A 23,003-nucleotide genomic window follows, 5' to 3' on the forward strand; every position below is an offset into this window, starting at 1 on the left:
CCCAATAAAACATTACAAGGCTTGTCCCAAAGATAAACAGCTTACCACTGCACTGACAATGAAAGCTGCATATTCACTCGTATTTTGGCAAAAAATGTGAATGTCTGGAGCACATTGAGCATTCAGACAAGCAGTAGAGAAGTGGATTATACTACATGGGTAGTTTGGGGAGCTTCTATGTAGATTTTTATGCTTTTTTCCTGCTGCAAAATGGGTAGGGATTTATTATAGTGTAACTGCTGTGACTCCATGCTGGGAGCAAGCTACAGACTTTTTAAAGCCACCCTATAAACCCCCTGGAGGAGGAGTGTTTGTATAATTAGTATAATCAAATCATAGTCTTCAGCAGAATGTTTCTAGATGGAGAAATACAACTCCAGTTCTAACTGGTGTTAACCACTGTGTGGCCTCAGCACTCAGCTGGTCAGAGAGTTATAAAAAATGCTTAAACCACAGGATGAGAAAAAAGTCAAAATGCTTATTTAGCAGAAATTATGCATATTCTTTTTCAGTTTCCATCTCCGGTCAACTCTTATCATATTGTGAAAAGTGTACTCAACTTTCTGATGTGCTGGTGACAAGTCGAAGCAGCTTAGAGAATTATCAAGAATACAATAAGACACAGACAGACGGACAGAACTACCAACCGCAGAGGGACTTAGTTCTACTAGCTTTAGCATCCTCTGTGTGTTTGTGACTCTGTGTGTGTGTGTGTGTGTGGGAGGCTGGGGTGTGTGAGTGCGTCTGTGTGTGTCTGAGTTCTTCTCTGGTCCTATGTCTCTTTCTCTGTATGCCTCTGTCTCTCTCTCTCTCTCTGTACTCACCCCAGCAGCCCTACCTTCTCTCTCCACTCTCTTTCTTCTCTCCTTCCCTCCCTAGCGGTAGTCCTGGATTAGTTCCATTGCCTGGTTATCTAGTGTTGGCCTATTTTTCTCAGAAAAGTGCGATTTTTACTCTGCAGTTACTGGGGGTAGTCTAAGTTTGTGTGGGTGTATGTGTGTATGTTCACAAGATGTTGCCTGCAAATGTTTTGTGACAAGAGTTGTAAAGGTTACTTTGAAAACGTTATCCATTAGTTTCAATTGTGGCCAGTATGTAAACTCCATTGGGCATTATTGTAACTTGGACACTCCTTTTTCGGGTTCTGCTCTGACTGAGCTACTATAAAAATCAATATAAAGAGCTCAACTAATGGTAGCAATAGCCACAGAACTTTCTGTTTCTGTAATAAAAAAGCAACAGTCAACAAATACAATTAATCAAAGAAAGTTTGTAAAATATAATGGTTTATAATATATACAATATATTGTATGTATATATATATATATATATATATATATATATATATATATATACAAAATATTCCAATTAACTAAATTGAGAAGTAAGAAATGCCTTAGATAAATTCAGCTGACATCTTCTCTGATAAAATACTTTGTTAATTACCACAATATTCTCCTTTTTTTGTTTTTGTCGTTGATATATTACGCCAGCCGAACAGTTTTAAATATGTTTTTTCAGTTTCAGCTGCAGAATTATCGGCAATATATTTTTGGCCAACAGCTAAAATACTGGGGACAGGTGGGGCAGAGCTGGACATGCCATTAAATATACCCTAATATCTCAAAAAGGCTTGACACATTGATATTTTGATAACCAGATGCTTCACTGGATATTTTTCTTCACTATTCTCTTCCACGCACTAACCTCTACTGTAAATTTCTGAGATCTTCTGAGATTTCCTTGACAATATAAACCCCTTTTCCTCACTGCTATTATTATTCAAGCTATGGTAATACAACATTAGCAGCCTGACAAAGCCAAAACAGGAACAAGCTTGGAGTGAAGAGCAGCACAGAAGCAAAGCTTTGACAGCAGAAGAAATGAACCACAAAGTTAACGTTTGCATCCAGTGAAGCAAAAATTACTGAAAACTGGTAGTAGTAGTAGTGGTAGTAGTGTGTGTGTGTGTGTGTGTGTGTGTGTGTGTGTGTGTGTGTGTGTGTGTGTGTGTGTGAATGCATACTGTATGTGTGTATTGGTGTGCCCATGCATTGTGCAAGTGCTCTGAATTAAGAAGGTTGCTGACCCATTCGCTCTCTACTTCTCAAACACACACCCTTGATTTCTTTCTCCATTGCTCTTTATTTTATTTTATTTTTATTTTTTTCCCCTCTGTGACCACTTATTAACCAATATCACTAACTGGGATGACTGCCCCAACATCTACCTAAGAAATATCACATTTATTTATTCTCATTGACTCATTTTTGGGCCACCTACATCACATAAGGGGTCCTGTAGAGGAACAATAAAGATAGATGGAAAGGGCACCAGGCAGGTGAAAGAGGAAAATGTATCTGTAAAATTTGGGTGTGGTTAGAGCGGATCCTGTGGCAGACTGGGCAGGTTTCTAATTAGTAACTAGCGTTGACCACTGTTTGCAGCTACGTCATTGAATCAGCAGTCGGTGGTTACACTGACTTAGCAAAAACATTTCTCATATTCCTTCCAGCTGAATTTGTGCTGGTCTATGACAAATATTACTGCTGGCACAGGAAGAAGCAGAGGCTGCAGATGAGGACAGACGAGTCCTGTAGCTGATAACCCTCCTAAAATAATTTAATTAATATGCATTTTATCAACAGCATGATGAAAGTGGAATATCACATATCACATATGCGTGTATGTGTGTGTGTGTTTCACTGTTAACCCCCTGACTTTGTGTTTATCCTTAAAACAGACCACTGATTTGCAGTGGTTGTGTCATATCAGTTGTGTTTGTTTTATGCATTTAGTGACTTTTACACCATACTTAAGTTAAAAGGGATACTATTGCATGTAGGAGATATTTTATACATGTATACAAGCAATAATGTATTTCTTTATCATTATTTAATGATGGATAATTTTTGCAACAGGTGTGGGTTGTTGCATGATTTGTTTAGGCATTGTTAATATTTAAGATGGTGACTTTCTGTTGATTATCAGAAGTCAACAGAAGAGCCGTTAGCTTTAAAATCCTGGGATACTGGGAGCTACTTTGTGTGCAGGTCCATTTGGTTGTACTGTGCTAGATATTTCTTCGATTCAGCACTCACTTTATTGGACACTGGGATGCACAACAACAATGTAAGAGATGATGGGAAAAAAAACAACAACAACAACAACAACAACACCACAGTTCTTGTGTCATGAGATACATCTCGCAGTCTGAGTTAGTCAAATTAGTTGAGTCATTTTGGGACAACATTCTCTCTTTGTACACAGCCACAGTGTGAGAGACACAGAGAGCTCTCACTCTAATGCCATGCCTGTAGACCAGTGATACTCAGCTTACGGTGCCGTTTTTTAATTTACAACAAAAATAAACTGATTGAGGCTCAGACAGTTTTTTGTTTTGTTTTGGGGTTTTTTGTACTTTGATTTTAAATGAGGCGTTAAAGTGCATTTTTAAAGAAGCATCAAAATATAGTGCATATATCCCAAAAAAAAAGTCAAGGGGAGGATTTCCCAGACCCCATCCAACACTGGTTAGGGCTAATTATTCATATATTAATTATTAATGTTGGCTTATTAATTGGCCCCTGGCCTCCTGTCATTAAGTAAAAGTGAACCCAGGGCAAAGCAAGCTGAGTATCCCTGTTCTAGATAATCAGCTGCAGTATTAAAGCAAGCGTGTGTGTGTGTGTGTGTGTGTGTGTGTGTGCGTGTGTGTGTGTATTACAGCAGTTTCAGTGTGTTATAAGGTGCATCCATGTGTTTGTTTTTATAGCTATCGCTTTATTGTAAGTCGCTTTGGATAAAAGCATCAGCTAAATGAGTGTAATGTATCTAAGTTTTTTCTTAATTGCTTTGATTAAATAGAGCAATACTTAGTGCCATAATCGCTGTACTCCATAATTAACTGTGTCATCCAATGCAGGTGCATGGCTGCACATGCATATGCCAATACATGAGCGTGTATAATGTACTTCTGAATGAACACAGCTTCATCATTAGATATTCACCTGAAAGATTCAGGCCTGTGCGCACACAGTTATGACATCGGTTCATGTCTTCATTTAATGCTAATCTTTACTCATACATAGTTTATTAGATACACCTAGCTTGATTTAATGCAATGCAGTACAACAGCTTTGTATTGAGTGCATTGTACTAAAAAGTGTAATCTTCTATCCACCTCCACTGGCATAAACAGGGATACAAAGTTTTATGGTGAATCATGAAAGCAAAGTGCACAACAAACCAATTTCTCTGGTCACAACAAGTGCCCCAACAATTGGAATTATCAAGTGGACATGGCAATTATCTTTCATTTGTATATTTCATGAATAGTTGAAATATGTATTTGCGACAGATCTTTCCTCTAACTGACAACATTGCAAAGCAGTTCCTCTTTAGATGGCATGTCCTTTATCACCATTGTCCTTGTGTAGATTAGATTTTTAACCTTGATAATGTTGGCAACCTTTTAATTTTCTTAGATATAATATTGCAACCTTATCTCCATATGCAGCTATTCTGCCCCAGGAATTTAGATTTACTGATAGTCTTCTTTCAGGAGGCAGTGAGATGTTTGTATGTTTTTATGTCATAGTGCAAAGGCCTGGATGATGCATGTACAAATGTTTTCTTGAAAGTAAAACTACAGGTTCAGTTTTTCAGTCAGTCTTTAAACAATTATTGAGTACTCCATATGAAGCTCAAAACAGATTTTGAAAAGGATAACGTGTATTCCAAAATTTATCTGAGTAACAGGTCTTCCTGACATACAGTGTGCAAGCAAACAATGAGGACTGCAATATCAACATTCACGGAGCCTGTTGAGCCAAGGAACGACTTGCTGTTGCTCTGAAATAGGTTTTCGGTGCGTGAAGCTTTGCAAAAATAGAGCAAAGAGGTTTCTCAGACAAGTGGCATGTCGCTTAGCCTGTTTGTTGTTGTACGGAGCATGTTAGGACATCTTCATTGGGAAAAAATGACACAATTTGATGTTCCCTTGTTTGCATTTCATCCATTTAGAAAGAGCTGTTAGTCACATTATATAGTGGGTATATTCCAGTGGGTATATTCCAAAGTTAGTCTTTTTAGTGCAAAATCCTCCTTTGTGTTTTCCTGACAGTGTTTTTGTTGAGCTGCAGCGGGAGTGGATAGCAAAAAGACAGACTTTTGAATTTATATTTATTGTGGATTTTGTCTCCAGTCACTTACACTGAAAGAGTATTACAACAGGAGCAAAGATTACAGCAAGCAAAACAATTTTATTTTTTTATATAGGCAGCTGACTATTGTTTTAAGAGAGACTTGAAAAATTCTGAACCTGTCCATCTTATCTTGGCCCCAGTGGAGTTCCTAAAAAATATTTTGCTAATAGGAATAGTTGCAATTCATATTAGATAAGACTAACTGGGCATTTGCATTTTAAAACCTCTGCGTGTAAAATCTGAACAAAAAAGAGAATGAAGTTGGCCAACAACACAGTGGTATTACTTGAAAAAAAGGAAAGTGCTTAGGCAGACAATAATGCATGTTGCTATGAAGACAATGACAGATGTTCATTAAGATAGGTAAGGCATAAAAATAGTGTCCTTCAAACAAATAGTCTAGAAGTGAACTAAATAGTAGGTGGTGGGTAGAATATCCAGTGCTCAAAGTTCGCATGGATGAAGTGGATTTCTGGTTTGGGCAGTACTTGCCCTGATAGAGGCCTGAGGAGGACAGAAATGTTTGCAACCTGTTCTTAATAAATATGATAGCATAGAGTTTGTGATCTTCTGAGGAACTCATTAATTTGCCAGTGTGGGTCACATACAGAGTAAAAAATCTCCCTAAAGGGATCAAACAGGTATCATTTAACTTGTGAAATTGGAGGTCCAAGTGCTGCTTGACAAACCACTTCTGCAAACACCTCGTGCAGCAGCTTCAGTGGATACACGGAGAGCTGCTGACACAGGACCTGCAGGGTACATGACAGTGAGAATGTCAATGGTTGGCCCCGCTGTACCCTCTGACCTGACTCCATAATGGCTCTCTATCTGGCTCTCAGAAACTATCTTAAAGTATGACAAAATCAAGCAGTACCTTGAGATAGAGTATTTATTTTTTAATCTTTAATATTAGGAAGATTGGTTCAAGAGTGGGTCAAAATGAAGAGGGTTTGTGAAATTATGATATATATATATATATATATATATATATATATATATATATATATATATATATATATATATATATACCTTTTTTTTAATTGACATGTACATCACATCAAAAAAACAATAAAAACATTTAGGAACTCTTCAAACTAAACTAATTTTTTTCATTCCTGCCGTACATTTACTATCTTGGAAAAATTTCCAAACAGGCAATGTTTGGTCAAAATACTGTATATGTCAACATTTTGACAAACCTCTGACTTTAAGGGAAAGGAGACTTTGGGGGAAAAAGCTCCTGTCTTATGCAGTATTAGACAGTGGCAGAGAGCAGGCAGTGGCTCCTGTATGAGAGAAGCTTTTCAATTTCAGAAATAAATATTTTCACACTGTTGACATCAGTCATCATCACACTGAGTGGGATGGAGTAGAGTTACTGCTGCTGACGCACAGCTGGGGCTGGTAAGAAGAGGCCGCAGATGCTGGGTCAGCCCTTCTTCTATATATGAGATTGCCGCATTCCCCACACACGAGGTCCGAGGGCAGTTGGAGGGGTGGCTGTGAGCAAAAGATATATCCTGCCTCCTCTGTGCTCCTCTTTGTGAACAAAGAGAGAGCAGTCAGCTCCTCTTGGCTTCATCCCACTGTCCATGTGGGCAGCCTGATGGGTTCATATCAGCAAGTCTTGCACCATTCAGCCAGAAGCTGAGAGGAGGAGAGGATTTTAGGTCAACCAGCTGACCACTGCCCTCATGGAGCTCAGACAGAGAAAAGGCAGCAGCAGGATAATTGGAATCAGCTCTTATATTTATGTAAAAACACAAGTTACACTCTAATAACCAAAGCAGGGATAGTGAGTATGATTCAATAGCTGCTGACACTCAGCTGGAGCTGCAGGAAGCCTTACAAGCCGGGCTGAAGCTCTGCCCGCAGTGACACACACCAGGGAGACCCTGAGGGCACAAAAGAAGGCCGAGCAGTGGTCTCATTTCAGCACTATGCTGCCTGTCCTCAGTTATGTCCACACCATTTAGAGAAGTGCTAACATCAACAGAGGCGCAGAGCTGAGAAGAGAATGAGCCTGTACCTCCCAGCTTAGTCGCTTGCTCTAGATGACACTGGGAATGGGTTCACCGCGAGCTGTGGCTGCACTTAGGGCAAGAAGCTCTGGAAGAACTAATGCATCACTTTTCAACAGATCTTTTATATTTGAGTGTTTGCAGCAGACAGAACAGCAGAAATACACCTGGTATGTTTGAGTGGCTGTCAGATTATGCAGGTATTAAATGACTACTAGGCTAATCAACACCAGCGACAGAGCCACCAAGCAGGCAAAGGCCTAACAGCTGACACCATTTCAGTTATCTATCTCTAAAAATGAATTAATGAATCAGTACCCCCATAATAATCTGCAACAAACTCTTGAGAATGGAGCAGGATACTTGGTGTATTTCCTTTCACATGCTTTTAGGTGCTGCAGCTGTTAGTAAAGCAGCAAAAAAGTATTAAACAAGAGCAGTGATACAGCACGACGAAAGACCAGAGAACACTGTTGTCCCTGGAAGCAGCAATGGAAGCAGCAATCAGCAGCAGGTGACTTGTGAATTGCCCAAAAAGGCAAGGCACAGGTGAGTCACTGGGGCACTTCACTTTTCTGTCGTCACTCCACAGCTGTAGTTTGAGAGAGAACTGGAAATTTTTGTAGCAGCTGTCATTTCCCCTTAAGTAGGCCCTGCATTCAGCACACTCTGGTGGCTCCACAATTCCAGCAGGAGCATGCAGCAGGCCAACAAGTCAGTAGGGGTCCAAGGTGGAGTGCTTGAAAAGCAAGCAGAGGTTATGCTGTCTCGAGCAGAGGCTTATAAGCCCCATACAATTGAGTAAACTTGAATTTATAAGCATATACATATATCTATGTATTGGGTGAACATATGAGGGATGCATGCTAAGCCTAGAAATGATAGGAAGACAAGCCTAATTTAAGAGACTATAATTTTACTTCATCAATGCTCAAAATGTCAGCAGGGCTAGACTGAAACACCTCTGATATCACCTCTTTTACCCCTTTTCCAAAAGATTAACATATGAATGTGAGTTTTATAAACACGGGTTAAACCCCATCAAAATAGGCTATATACTCCTTTCCCACTGCCAGTAGAGCAGAGCTGTGTATATAGCTCTGCAGCAGATGAATATGCCTTTCTGTATGTGTGTGTGTGTGTGTGTGTGTGTGTGTGTGTGTGTGTGTGTGTGTGTGTGTGTGTTTTGCTGTTTCACATTCAATGTCACAGGCCGGAGAACAGGTAAACAGAGGAGAGTAACATGGATGGAGGTCTGTAAGAACATAACCATGGTTACTTCTCTTATTACATTGCCTACTTTCTTAGTCTGTCTTAAAAACTTGGTGTAGACTAATATGGATCAATGTTTTTTTTCTCCTCCTTAGGTCGAGACAGACAGTATTTAGTGGCGGCACGTCATTGCATCTCACCGGTTAAGAGGCTAAAAGTAATGTGTTAAAGTGGATGTTGTGTTTCCATCACTGCCACTCAGAGATGGAGGTGATAAATACCTGGGATTGCAGAGTCATTTGACGCAGGGTATGAATGCCGATTGTTAACTTTCCCATGACATTAAAAAGCAAGATGTTAGCGGGTGTTAATGGGTTTTTTTTGTGAAATGGAAATGCAGCTAAATTTTCCCAAATATTTGTAATAGACCTCTTACAGTCTCTAAAGGGGCTGTTTAAAAAAAGAGAATAAACTACTTTAGCTGAAAGACTGTGATGAAGTTTTTAATTTATTTGTGAACTGCTGCATCAAACATATGTGAAAGTTATTAAGAGCTAAATAAAAGTTGCAGTGATAAAACCTTCACTAAAAATGGATTAATGCAATCAATATCTGCCACAGAAAAGGCCTCATGCTGAACAGTTTAGGGTGGTAGATCAGAGCTGAGGTGTGGTTTAATTTAATTTAACCAAAAAAACTTTGTTTTTATTCATCAAACTTTTTTAATATCAAGAGCCAAATGCAGCTCATGTGCTAACACACATTAATCACCACAACAAAGAGTCTGGATTTTCCAGATCCATGGTAAAATATATACACTGACTGTTTTCAATTAATAGTGTTCTAATAATTGATAAAAAGTACATGGTCTGTTTCTGAACATCCAGTACACTTCAACACAGTGTTTTCATCTCGGATAGTGGACTTACTTTGTTACCTTTATATTGATTTATCTCCCATAAATACCTTTACAAATATTTGTCTTTGCTGCAGCCTTGGTTTTGCAAAGGAGTAAACAACTAGAGACAAACCTGACAGTGAAACTGTGTGGACAAAAGAAGGCGTACTTGCTGTAAGCCTCCACACAAACCCACCACTCAGTGCAGTCTGCAGTCTACACTATTCTCCTCCAGCCAGTAAAACTGAAAAAAATTTACTCTAACACTGACACATAATACAGCTATAGCATGTTTTCAAGGAAAAACCCACTGTTGTCCATAACTGCACCACCAACCTCAAACACTACTTGGTGCATTCCCAGCTCATCCCTCCTACACACAAGAAGAGCACTATGAATAAGCTTCCCACAGTTTGCCAGCTCTGGAGATGCTGTCCTATCTGCCGTTTCTGCAACATTACAGTCCTACAACTCACCAAATATTGGTGCTGCCAATTTATCAATGACTCATTTTCCTGCACATTTTTGTTGATTATCATAGAAAACAAAGATTTAGATAATGCACTAAAAATTGCTGTTTAACCTAGTAGGTATATGCTACATTCACATACTGGCAGAGTTTCCTTATTTTACTTGCGCGACAATATGAAAAGGCAAATCAAAAATTGCAGTGAAGGTTTTCAACGTGTGGAGAATGTGGATGTTTCATCAGGCATCCATTTGCCTCGTGAATTTGTGAGTTCCAGCCCTGCTGATGGGCTGAAGTCACAATTACAATTGGATATGAGTCTTTTTTTTTTCTAAGAAAAAACACAGACTTCCACTTCCTAAGATGTGAATGTTTTTTCTTTGTTTGTTTTCTAGTCTTCTACAATTAAAGCAAATTCGGAATCTGGTTACACAAAATTGTGATTAGCACATCTTGCCACTTTCTGACATTTTATAGACCAAAGATCAATTGATTATTCAAGAAAAGAATGAAAATAATGATTAATTGCAGTCAAAAACCTTGCCTTTTCCTCCTCCATGGCATTAGAGTTAACAGGTAGGGAAAATAAAATGTTATTAATGTCCAACAATTGATTTTTAGAATCTGCAAAGAGGACCTGAGTTGTAAAATATTTTTTTTTAAATTCTCCCACCTATACAGATGCTCCATGTGTTGGCCTGTACTGTTCTCCATATTCTGCTCTTCCTCATTGTTCTAATATCATTTACACTCTTCAATAAATTGTGACCACCTACCTTTACCCTAACACTGCCTGAGAAAGATTACTCTGCTTGAAATGCACAGCCTATATTACATGTAATATAGAACCCAATTTCTTTTCTGCCATCGCTCCATCTGCAGATTAAATCTCTACCCTTTGCAGCAACATTCTTTTTAGCCTTTTCATTTTGCTATAAGCCTTTGGAGGCCTGTATTTCCTCCCACTGTTCTGTAGCACATAGGTAAAACAGAGCAAGTGTGGTGTGATATTTCAGAGGCCCACATGGCCCCCTGTGGCCTAAATCACAGTGTTGAACTTTCATTGATGAGCTCAAGGCCATGTAGCAAAGACATTTAGCTCATTTCTGTTGAAGAGTAAATATTCCTTTTCTCAAATAAAATAATGCACTATCCAATATCACACTCCAGTAGGTAAGCCATAATGCTGATGTAAACAGGCTTATGTAAGAAATCCAGTTGAGACTTTGCAAGCCCTTCAACATACTGTAAGGTCACAGTATACTGTTGTGTAACTGTTGCCCTGACATTATGGAACTTTGACTTAACTTTCAGGACACGTACAAACTATACCGCATCTTCACAAATACACACAATATTGCACTGTTTGCATCATTACAAAGGATCATTTTATAAGCAGGAATGTTGTGCTTTTAAATGGGGAAATGTAGCATATACAGTTCTAAACAAAAGTGGTGCCTTTTCACCTGAACTATGGACTTTGCACATTATGACAAAACCTTTTGATCTAAATTGTGCTATATATTCTATATTCCGGTCAATTGTGTTTTGTGCTGTGATAATAAAGTTTTTAAAGACCTAAGAAAAAAACCCTTCCCAACCCTTACTATGTCTAGGCGTCTGCTTTGTTAAATCTCAGTTTATTTTGTCCAACTCCTTTTGTCACCGTGAAAAAGAGTAAACCATGCACAAAAACGGGTGTCCTTTTTTAAACTACTGATCCGATATGACAGAAAATCCCCTCAAATTAAAGCTGACACTCGCTGTTCTTTGACTTCACAGTCACTGTGTCATCTCTCATCAGGGGAAAAATAAGTATTCAAAGAAATATGCTGTTGTCCAAATGTCAGGTTTCTGTTGAGAGCAGGGAGATGAGAAGAGCTAGAGAGGAGGGAAGGCTACCCTCAAACTGTAGAGTCAGAGAGGCTTGAAGACAAAGAGGAAAGAGAGCGAAACAGGATAGAGGATCACAGTGTAAATGAATGAATCATTTCTAACCTCATTTTTAAGTTGCCAGGCGACGGTTGTCCATCGTAAACTGATACAATATCAAAGTCTTCCTCCAGCGCCAGGGTAATGAAGGTTAGCTGGATTCGGTTCCTCTCCCCTGTTATTATTAGCCACGTACAGTTGGCATAGTTGGGATAGCCGTGGGGGAAACCCGGCGACTCTATGGTACCATTCAGTCCTTGGACTACACCACCACAGGATTCAGCTGGAAGAAAGACACACAACAACATTAGAATAATAATGATCTCAAACCTACATCTTGCACTAAATCATGTTGTAGAATCATAGAATCACGCAGTTTGCTCCTGCTTTGCATACATCAGATTTCAAATATAATTTTTTAGCCTGAAGCCTTGTAACAATTGTCAAGTTCTACAGAGTTCAGGACCAAGACAATGAAGAGTGAATGCAGTTTCATACCACTGTGATGAAAGTTAATTATACAATCGTTTTAACTTAAGAGCTCCAAAACTTTTATAAATAATGTAATGGGTTGTGTAGTTATTGACTGAGCACAGCTTAAATATGCACCATGCCTCAAGCCAAGCGCTACTAAAGTAACAAGTCCCTGTCCTCACATGCAACTCCAGCATAGTGCAACACATGCCACACAGCCTCTCGTGACACTACAGTATATACCAAAGCTTTCATGCAGTTTCTGAATATGAGGGCATATTGTATATAGTAAGATTTCATGGCACTAACCCTTTAATCCTGACAATGTTAGTGCTGCAATCTACTGATCTCAGACAAGAAATTCGCTCCCATGACACAAACACTTCTGCACACAAGCTACTACTTATTGTACGGTCATGTTTTAACAGCGTGTACCAGTCATTATAATTCAATGACAAAAAAACACTCAAACTTAAAATCATGCAGGCATAAGACCTTGTGCAACCCTGAAATTGAACAAATAGTTTACATGTAAATATTTTACTTTAACTAAATGGACATGTTCATGCACAAATGCAGACGTGCAAGGTAAGCCTGCTCACATGCATTAGAATCAACATTTTCAATCAACAATCTTCAACAATCAATAATCAACAATCTTCAGTAAGTCACGCACATCATAAGGGTTAAGTATGTATTCAATTTCTGCATGATCCTGCCAGAATATGATTAAGAATGATTATAATTATGCAACAAAAATGTGTTTGTTTAAAGTACGATAAACCCCACTGGCATGTTAGATAAATGTTTCCATTGACACTAGTATAAAGAAGGATTTGATCCAGTGTAGAGGGCAAGTGCTTAAACTCTCTTCTACCATCTTTACTTTTCTCGGGGCTATTTGAGCAGTACTTTAGGCACTCAGCATTCCCAGTGGGTGTCAGTTGCTGCTAAATACTTGCATATACATGTATAAAAGTATTTCATAAGAGATATGGTTGCAGAGACACATACACAGAAGAGCAGACTCTATAGCTGGCTAGGTTTTGAAGAATTCATGAAAAGCTTTTAAGTGTGAAGTTCAGGGAGAGACAAAAAAAGGCAGTCAATTAATAATAAAGCAGCTCTTAAAGCTGCCAAAAGCTAAGCTAATGTGTAACAAATCTGGTGAAAGCTATACATGTTAACTGCAGAGAATAAGAACAGACCAGAGCTGGAACAGAACAAAAGCAGACCAAAATTTGTGATAGCTAAAATAAGCTAAGTGACGAAGGCTGTGGAAATGTCTGCCTTCTGTTGAAAATAATAAAACTAGATGGCACATTACATTTTCTACTTGAAACAGCACACAACAAGGTCTGTGGATTTTCTTGAAAAACTGAGTGATGCTTTCTGTTAAGAGACATTGCTGTTAAGTTTTTCAAATATCCTGTATTTTTTTGCACTTTGAGCACCACATGCCGAGTGCATTCTAGTTCTTTTATATTTGAAAGAAGACAGACATCTTTAGATTGTTTTGTTTTTTTGATTTTGGGGTGAACTGTCCCTTTAAGGACCCTCCACTATGACACACTATGTCTCAGCCCACTGTGTATGCCCTCCTCTTTCCTCATTTACAAACTCTCCCTGTACTTCTCTCCTCGATCTTTCTTCTGCTACTCTCTCCTCTTCTCTCCTCTCACTTTACACAGTGTAAACTGTCTAATACTCCTGGAGCTACTCCAAAATACAGGTCACGTAGCGCAATGTGTGTGTGTGTGTGTGTGTGTGTGTGTGTGTGTGTGTGTGTGTGTGTGTGTGTGTGTGTGTGTGACAGAGAGAGAGAGAGAGAGAGAGAGAGAGGGAGAGAGGCCAATACAAAAACCAGCAGTAATTGTTTCTCAGATAGCGATGGCTATTGATTTATTAACCTTATATCACTGTGAACACTCTTTCACACACACACATATAAAGGATTTTTTCATACACTCCAGAGACAATGATCTACTAGGTCACAATCTAGTAAAGCAAATGCTAACAAAACGTGTGTGTGTGATTCTGTGTTTTTGTCTTTTCCCATCAAAATGACATCAGAACGTGCCCACTGTGCTCACACCAGATGTTCATGTTTGTCTGAAGTAACACAAAACACACAAACACGTAAATACCTATACACAGGCCCAAATGGACAAGCTGGCAGGAACAGAGATGCGCATATGTACATGTTCTCACACACACACACACGCATAGGCAAACTTCAAACCATCTGGAGTGTCCAGATTAATTTCAGATTGTTCTCCACTGTCTTTCCAACCCAATTCACCTCTTCCCCTCAGCCGTCTATGTGTGTGTCTTTCATTCTGTCTCCAGTTGTCTCTCTCTTTCTGTCCACAGTCTCTTCTGATGCAACATCCCCCTCTGCCCCCTTTGAGCAGATGGGATAAGTAGAATTCAGCGGATATTTGCATCAAGCCGGATGCCATATTGTAGCACCACACTTGGGGCATTTCAGTCAAAACTTCTTTGCCTTGCCTCTTTGTTGATGTAGCTTTGAGTTCCATCCCCTCACTCTCCCCCTCTGGTTTTTCGTGCTTAGATTTTGTTAGTTTAGAGTAAGCTCTTCTCTGCTAGACTGTCCAGTAACTGAAAACCATATGGTCGGTCGTTCCAACAGCTGTCCATGTGAGCGAGACACCAAACACTCATTCTAAAAAAAAAAAAAATACAGATGAGATAAAAAAGTCTACAGCTACTCCACTGACTTAGTGAGGCTGTTCTTTGGTGCAGTAGTGTTTTTAATTAAATGCTAGCATCAACATGCTCACAATGACCATGCCAACATGCTGATGTTTAGCAATGTTTACCATGTTCATCATCTGAATTTGGCATTTTTCATGTCAATCCATGAAACACTTCACTCAGCACCACAAATATCCACTTCACGATAGCTCTAGGCTGAGACTGAGTGCCAATTTAAGGAGCCAGCATATGATTAAGGGCTGCACAGGGAAAGTGCAGTTGTGAGTTGTCCTCTGAAATCTCTAACTTTAGCTAACAGCACTAGCATTGATGCCAGAACGTAATTAAAGCCACACTCCTTAGGTGTCACTAGCTGCCAACCAGTAGCTTTCTACAAGTTTTCATCCCTAATCTGACAGACGTTTGTTAGGGGGGTACAGTTTGATACAGTTGCCTCGTAGTGTATTAAATGTAAGCCTTTTAAGGTGAAAGCATCAAAATGCATCACAAACTATTGAAATATAACGTATGCATGTTCTGTCATGTTGGGGAGCTGCACAAAATGTTTCTGAGTGTCAAAGGTTCCCCAAAGTTAGTAGGCCTTATCTACTGAAGACCATTAATGTCTGTATAAAATTACATAGCCATCCTTTTAATAGTTGTTGACATTTTTTAGACTTTACCAACCAATCTACATTGCCATCCCTAGAGCCATGCCGATAGTTTGGCTAAAATGGTCATAATACATTTAGATTCTGGTAATTGAGATTCTTCTGGAAATTATTTAGCAGAAGCAAACAGTTCGACACCTGTTGACCAAAAAAAAGATTATTTTCACTTGCCTGACACAATACAGGTACTGCCTATTGTTTTCATTATCAGAACGTGACAAATAATTTGAAATGGAAAAGTATTTCAGTCTGCAATCAATCAACATAATCATGCAACAAATAAATGATTCCTGAATGCATCAACTGGGCCCTCAACATTTAGTGATATGAAAGAAACAGACATAAATCACTTAAAAATAGATTTATGTGTTACATAAATTAAGCCGTGTTTCTATAAGTAGAATGTTAAACAGCAGCTCCAGACATAGTCAGATCACACATGCTGTCATGTGCACATGTGTGCTGTGCACTCAGATGCAGACACACTTCTGAGTGCTAACACACACACTGACAGTCTTCATTAGTACACAGGGCTTAATCCTATAGCTATGTTTCGTTTGATTTATATCCCACAGGCTTTGAGGCTTTTTCTGTTATTTATGCTCGCTTGTATTTCAATTGTACAAGCAGGTCTGCAGGGCTGTACACTGATATTGTCGTGAGAGACGTGTCTTAGGTTAAAATATGGATGGCTACTTGAGTATTTTTTCCATTTTTAACAGGCATTCTCAAGAGCTGCTTGCCACATGTTGACAATCAAACCGCAGCCACTCTGCTTTTCAACACGTACGACAGAGAGATGTTAGATATTTGTAATAAAGAAAAATGAATAATTTCTCAATATCTGTTGCCCAACAACCCAAACAAAGACTGCACTGTTCAGTAATGATTGGATCAGTGCACAGATCTACATAACAATCAGACAGATTGTTAAATTTTAGGTGTTGAGAGGCGGTAGAGAGGTGGAGCGCTCTCGTAGAACCTGACCACAAGGTCCCTGGCTCATAAATCAAATGCTGGCCTCCTCTTTCCACGGCGTGCTGGGCCACAAATCAAATGCATCTTTCTAAGTTACGCTGTGTAGAACTATTGACTGCAGTGATTCAATACCGGCTATGAAAAAGTGGAGAGGAGAGGAGAGTAGAGGAGAGAGAAATCTGCTGTATATGTTTTCTGGTATTCTTGTTTTCTTTCCCTCTTTCCCACCTCTTCTCATGTTCCACCCCATCCCTCTTGTTCATTATCTCTGTTTCAGAATCACTGTGTCTCTTCCACATTGTGTTTGTCTCTCTGCAGCCGTCCATCTCTTGATCTTATCCCTCCATCTCTTCCTCTTTCCAACCTCCTGTCTGTCCTTGCTGTCTTTATAACAACCGTATCATCACCATCCCAGCACCTCTCTGCGCATCTTTTCCTCCCTGCAGTTTTATTTCTCTCCATCTCTTTCCTCAGCTCTCTGTCATCACCTCCCTCCTCTCTTCCCTCTGTCCTGATCCCTTATCCCTTCATCCCTCTCACTTCCCCTCTTTCACCACAATTATCCCTATGTTAGTGTCATTGCATCTCTCCCTAAGTATCATTACAGCGCTTCCTCGCTATTATTATCACTATGTCATATTGTCTCTCTCCTGGTGTCATTATATCTATCTCTCTGTGTTTCCTCTCTTATCCTGCTAGAGTGTTAGGTTGTTTTTATTCCACCCACTCACCTCCTATATTTATCACACGAAGAACAAATACCACAACCTCTCTCTGTCTGTCTTTCTCTCTATCGCCATTTTTCGTACTCTTTGTCAGCCCACTGTCAAACAGTTTAAGTAAATGGGACTGCAGTTAGATTCAAGCATTTAGGCCATTTAGCTGGTGCTCGGTGGAGATAAAAGCAGGTCTCTGGAAAATAACATGAAAGTCCATCTATGCAGTTAACTATGCTGAAAACTGTTTTGAAAAGACTTTTGTGTTCTCCTGTGAAAGCAATTACTCTCAACACTTATTCACCAGTTTGGACTTTTCACAGCCATCATGACATTCACTCTGAACTGATACTGAAAGATTGGGAATAGCACTTTTGTCAATACATCTTGCTTACGTGTTTCAAAAAAAAAAGATTTTGAAGAGAAACCCTTCAAAATTCAGAACTTGCACCGCTATGCGTTTACTTTCCGGAGCTGAGATTACACTGTGCAAAGTTTGCTTGTGCTGGCAAGTAAACAAAGTGTGAAAATGAATTAAAAGGCAAACTTGCAAACTAATAAACACCAAACAAACAGTGTTGAAAATTCTACCACGCTTCTCGTTACACTTCAATAAGTTGATCAAAGGGTCTATTTGTCAAACCCAAGATTAATATACTTGTCAGATTTAAATTAGATGCACATTAAAATAAGCAAAACCTGTAAATTTATTCTATGCTGAAGTTGATGAGCTAAACGAATGCCGAGGCAAGAGACAGGACATACCCAGTCACCATAACAACCATGGAACGGCGTGACGACATGTCTTATACCCCATGTGACACACACACATACAGATGGAAAAATTCGCAGGGAGAATCAAGGCTATGTCTAGAGTAAATCCCAAACATTGTCAGCAAGGAATAGGGGTTGCTGTCTGAAGATAGCAAGATAGGTAGGATGGATGGTGTGCGTGTGTGTGTGTGTGTATGTGTGTGAGTGAGCGAGAAAGAACCACAATCAAAGATAGAAGACCAAAATAAGGACAAAGTGAGGGAGCTGCAGGTGGAGAGAATTGCATGTGATTGCATGTGTATTTGCACGTGTGTGTGTGTGTGTCTGTGTGCATTGTGAAACATTATCTTCATTTTCATCATTCTTTATTTGAAAAACAAACCATCTGACGTTCTGAGGGAAGCCAACACTCTACACCAGTCATCAATCATCCTTCAACCTACCACTCAATAGTTTTATGTTCTGAATAGAATGAATGGCGATGACTCAAGTGATTTAAATCAAAATGAAGCACCGAAAAAAAATGCTAAACAAACTTAAGAAAAACAATAATTTGAGATCCTTGGCCTTGCTGAAGCCTTTGCTTCTCCCTGTGATAGCTGTGCAGCTATAATACATCTTTCAAAATGTTTTTACAAATCATGATTGATGTATTTTTCAGTGGAGATATTACTGTCTCTGCAGACATGGCTGCTCACAGGCACCGGCTGAAATTCTGTCATTCCATTATTTGTATTTGCTTCAACAGTCTCAGTAGAGCAGCCCATGCTTGTTTGTTTGGGGGTTTGGGAGCTGCTGTCAGTCCGGTGATGCCAAAGCACTGGGGGCAGTTTTATGAAGTGATGGCAAATGCAGTGCACAACACAATGACATCTCATTACTAAATGTGTTGCCACAGTCAAGTACAAGTCTTGCAGATTGGCCATTTTAGGGTCAGATGTTTAAAATGACATGACTGGCTGCCATAACTTAGGCAGGAGGGTGAGCGGGACATGTGGTGCTGAGACTTCTACACTAATCAGCGAACAGGAGTCAAAAAAGAGTTTGACTGCTTCCAGATATATGAGTATAATAGAACAAAGAGTATACAGATTAAATGTTTTTAAATGTCAGTTTCCATATAAAGCAGTCCATATACTATTTCTTGAAGTACTTGTACCTTGTATCAATATACTCACAATGCCACTTTTAAAAGTCCCATGAAAAGTTGTCATAATTACCACAGCAGCAGCTCACAACAATTCAATATTTTGCAGGTTTCCATTTTAGAAAGTCCTCAGGCCAGCAATAATTGACGTTTTGGCTACTTTAGGGCAGTGGCAACAATCAAAAACGGCAAATTCCTGTCCTCCCTGATGAATATAAAGCCAATTTCTTGCCGAACAGAAAACCCATTTATGCCCACTAACACCTGACTTTTGTATTTTATGCGAAAGGTTACACTCTGCATTCACACCCCAGGACAAACGACATGCTAATTTTAGCCACTTTGCCAGCGCATTGCAAAGACAAGCTGCCACAAAATACTGTCCATTTAAATTCCAGCAGCACTCGAATGTTGTTTAAAATCTAATCGGCACCAAGTTTGAGAGAGAGACTGAATAAGTAAGAGATTAAAAAAAACAAAAAAAAAACAAGTAACCACCAAAAAAACTTTCATTGCCCTCCATGCTGCTCCGTAATGTTTTCTAATCTGTTTTCCAGCATATCAATGATGTGGAATGTGAGACACCAGAAAAAAACAAACAAACAAACAAAAACCAGGGAGGCACATTGATTCCTGCTGTGTATAATGGTCTACCGGCAATGTGAAAGCAGTCTATCAGCTATTTTTAATGGGGTTTCCCACTTTTAAAAAACCTGCCTGCACATGCTAATTTTGATAGATAAAGGGTATTATTAAATGTTTACTCTCTTTTAGCTCTGGTTTGGATCCCCACCAACTCCTGAGGGAAATAGCTGGCTTTTTAGCTGTTAAATGCTGCACTATGTTTACCAGCCAGCTGCTGTTTTGAGCAGGTAAGGTAAAAACTTTTCCCTAAAATAAAAACACTTGAGTGAGCATGAAACAGTAAATCTCCTGGCCTGAAAACCAAAACAATAGGCTGAAAGATGTTATAAAGCTTCTTTGCATGGAGAGGAAGTGCAGAGTCAGGTGGTAAAGGTCTGTAGGTCCATCACTTTGTCACATTCTATGCATTGTATAAAACTAAAACAACACAGCTATGATTTTTCACCGAAGGAAAGATCTGTGTTTTCCCTAAAGAGTTAGTATTTACTGCTGTTTAAACTGTCAAACAATCCAGGCCTGAGTCTTCCTCGACACTGTGTTAAGGTGCTCTTGAGTCAATGAAGGGGAAATACACTGATATGCACAGAGCCATCTAACTAGAAAAGATGTGACAATGAAAATCACTGATGCCCCACTTGCTTGCCGTGTTATTGCTGAAAAAAGAGGCACTGTGCTCAATATTTAACTTACCCTTGGGATAAGCTTAGAAAGGAAAAAGCCTATGAATTCCATTGCATTCTTGAAAAGTCGACCTGCAAATGTGATACGAAGAGCAAAGAGTCAGCAAACACGCGCATGCACACACACATTCGGGTAGAAACACACATTAGGATCTTCTGCGGTCAAGGCTAGGTGGGAATACCAAATCTATGAACTCAGCATTCTGCTGAACGTGTGTTAGAGCGCAGCAAAGCAAAATGTGTGCTGAGAGCAAGCAATGGTAAGCAATCCTCTGTATATATGTTTGTGTGTGTGTGTGTGTATGGCCTTGGGTGTATTTGGTGTGTACGTGTATTTGGTAAACTGTACTATTATGCTGAGATGTTCTAATATAAACTGTAGCTGGCGGTCAGGACCGGGTCACTCTTTCATTGCTGATAAAACACTAACACACAGACACAGTCAGCACCTGAGACTCCAACAATTTTCTTTGAATCCTTTTCTTCCATTTACCATTTTCTGGCTCTCTCTCACACTTGCCTTCTCTTTCGCTAATTGTCTCCCCTCCTCAATAAAGATATTTCTGCCTGACAGTGTAAATCAATCGATTGTTTCATCTGACAACAAAGCTGCTCAACTGAAAATGAAAAACAAATGAAAGCAGTCCTGTTCATGTGACAGTTAGCAGTGGATACCTTGTTTTTATGAAAATAAAAACATAACCAAATTGTTACTCTTTTTTCCCTCTATCACAGGCTTTATTCTTTAAAGACACCTTAATCGGTTTTGTCAAAGTTTTCATTTTTGGTTTTTTTTGTGACTTTATTGTGAGCAGTTTCACATCAACAAGCATTATGCTGTGCTTTGCTTACTGTTAACAATCTGGCACCAGCAGGGAGAAACATAAGTCCCCAGATAAATGTCACATTACAAACTACAATGTCACTTCCTTGTTTTCCTAATAAGAATACACTTGGTATTAGAAGAAAGAGCAGGAAACTTCCAACTGGGCTTGACAGACTGAATTTCTAAGGAAATGTAAAAAAAAGAAAACATGTATATTTAAAAATATAAATATATATAATAAAATCTGCAAAATTAGTAAATCACAACCTATATTAAAACAGGTTAAAGGAATTTCATGGTAAATCAAATAATACTTATTTTCTTTTATGACATTAAGCAGTGTTACATGTGGTTTTATTTGTGCCAGTGTGTGTGGCTGCATAGTTTTCTGCCGGTATGTGTTGTCAGGACACACACACAAGAGAAAATGAATCACACACTCCCTGGTTGAGGTGTGTCTCTTGTAATTTTATGATGATTTACATTATAATCTTTCCCTGCTGTGAAGATGATTCACTTATCTCTCCCCCTTTTTGCTCTCTTGGGGCAACCATTACATCAGCATGCATTCGTCAGTATATGATTTAGATTCATATATTTAAGTATGTGTTAATATTACTTATAAACTTGTTTATGACGTGATAAATTTAGTATGTAATGACAAGGTTACTGTGACTTGTCACAAAGAAATCTGTCTGCCTGTTAACCTCCTGTAGCTGGAAGATCTTTTAAACGTCATTTAAACCATTAAAAAGATGTGAAATTTCCACAGTAAATTATTCTTTCAATTTCAATTAGGATCAGGTAGCAGTCTTTCATTTCCTTACATCCAACATTCTGTTTTTTCTTTCTGTCACTGGTTATTTCATTTGTTAACTGCGGATATTCAATTTAATTTTTTTCACACATTTATTCGACAATAATCACGTCTTTAGAGAAAGCAAATTTAATCAGTTATGGATTTTCACTGTTATTAAAGAGTGACTCAAGATTCCTGAAATGGTGACACAAAAATTAATTGTATTGTAGAGTAGGTGGTCTCTAATCACAAACACTGCCCCAGCTTTATTTCATACTCTGACTGAAATGAACACATCTTTTGCCACTGAGTCATGGTCTAGTTGACAAGGGACTTTACAAATATGAAACACAGTATCAGCCTTTTCTCTGGAGAGTGAAGGCATTCAAATTAAAATACAAATATAAATTCATTCAGGCTATCTGCTCATTTGCATGTGTATCCTATAGGTTGGCTCACATAATATAACCTGGGTGTTTGTCACACTGGTGCAAGTATAAGAAGTTTTTCATATGACTTGTTTGCTTAATTGCTTTTTTTTATTCTACAGAAAACATGATAAAGATCACTGCATCATGAATTATGCAATTGCAAAGTAACTGCATCACAAGATGTCAGTGTATCAAGATGCATTATGAATCTGGAAGGTGTACAGTGGAATATGAGGTTATAACAGGTGAAACGGGGCCTCTGCTTGGCTTTGTTCGTACCATTTCATCAGCACACTAAAAAGCAAAAACCTTCATAATTCATACAAAACTGGGCTGTTCTTACAACATGCACAATTAAATTTGGGTCACTGCTGATGGAAGCCTTCAGGACCAGAAACATTT

The 23,003-nt window shown here is 38.9% G+C and overlaps 1 protein-coding gene across 2 annotated transcripts in view; it reads right to left on the minus strand.

Moving 5' to 3' along the window:
• LOC121944114 (CUB and sushi domain-containing protein 1-like) overlaps positions 1-23,003 on the minus strand; it is a 464,794-nt gene that overhangs the window by 347,589 nt on the left and 94,202 nt on the right. For both annotated transcript variants that reach the window (XM_088078923.1, XM_042487796.2), the window contains exon 2: positions 11,809-12,025. In XM_088078923.1, the coding sequence (XP_087935049.1) occupies positions 11,809-12,025 (217 nt within the window). The remainder of the gene's footprint in view (positions 1-11,808; positions 12,026-23,003) is intronic.

This window comes from Plectropomus leopardus, chromosome 1, assembly GCF_026936395.1.
Source record: "Plectropomus leopardus strain MGB_pleo_1.0 chromosome 1, ASM2693639v1, whole genome shotgun sequence".
In the NCBI taxonomy this organism is placed as follows: Eukaryota; Metazoa; Chordata; class Actinopteri; order Perciformes; family Serranidae; genus Plectropomus; species Plectropomus leopardus.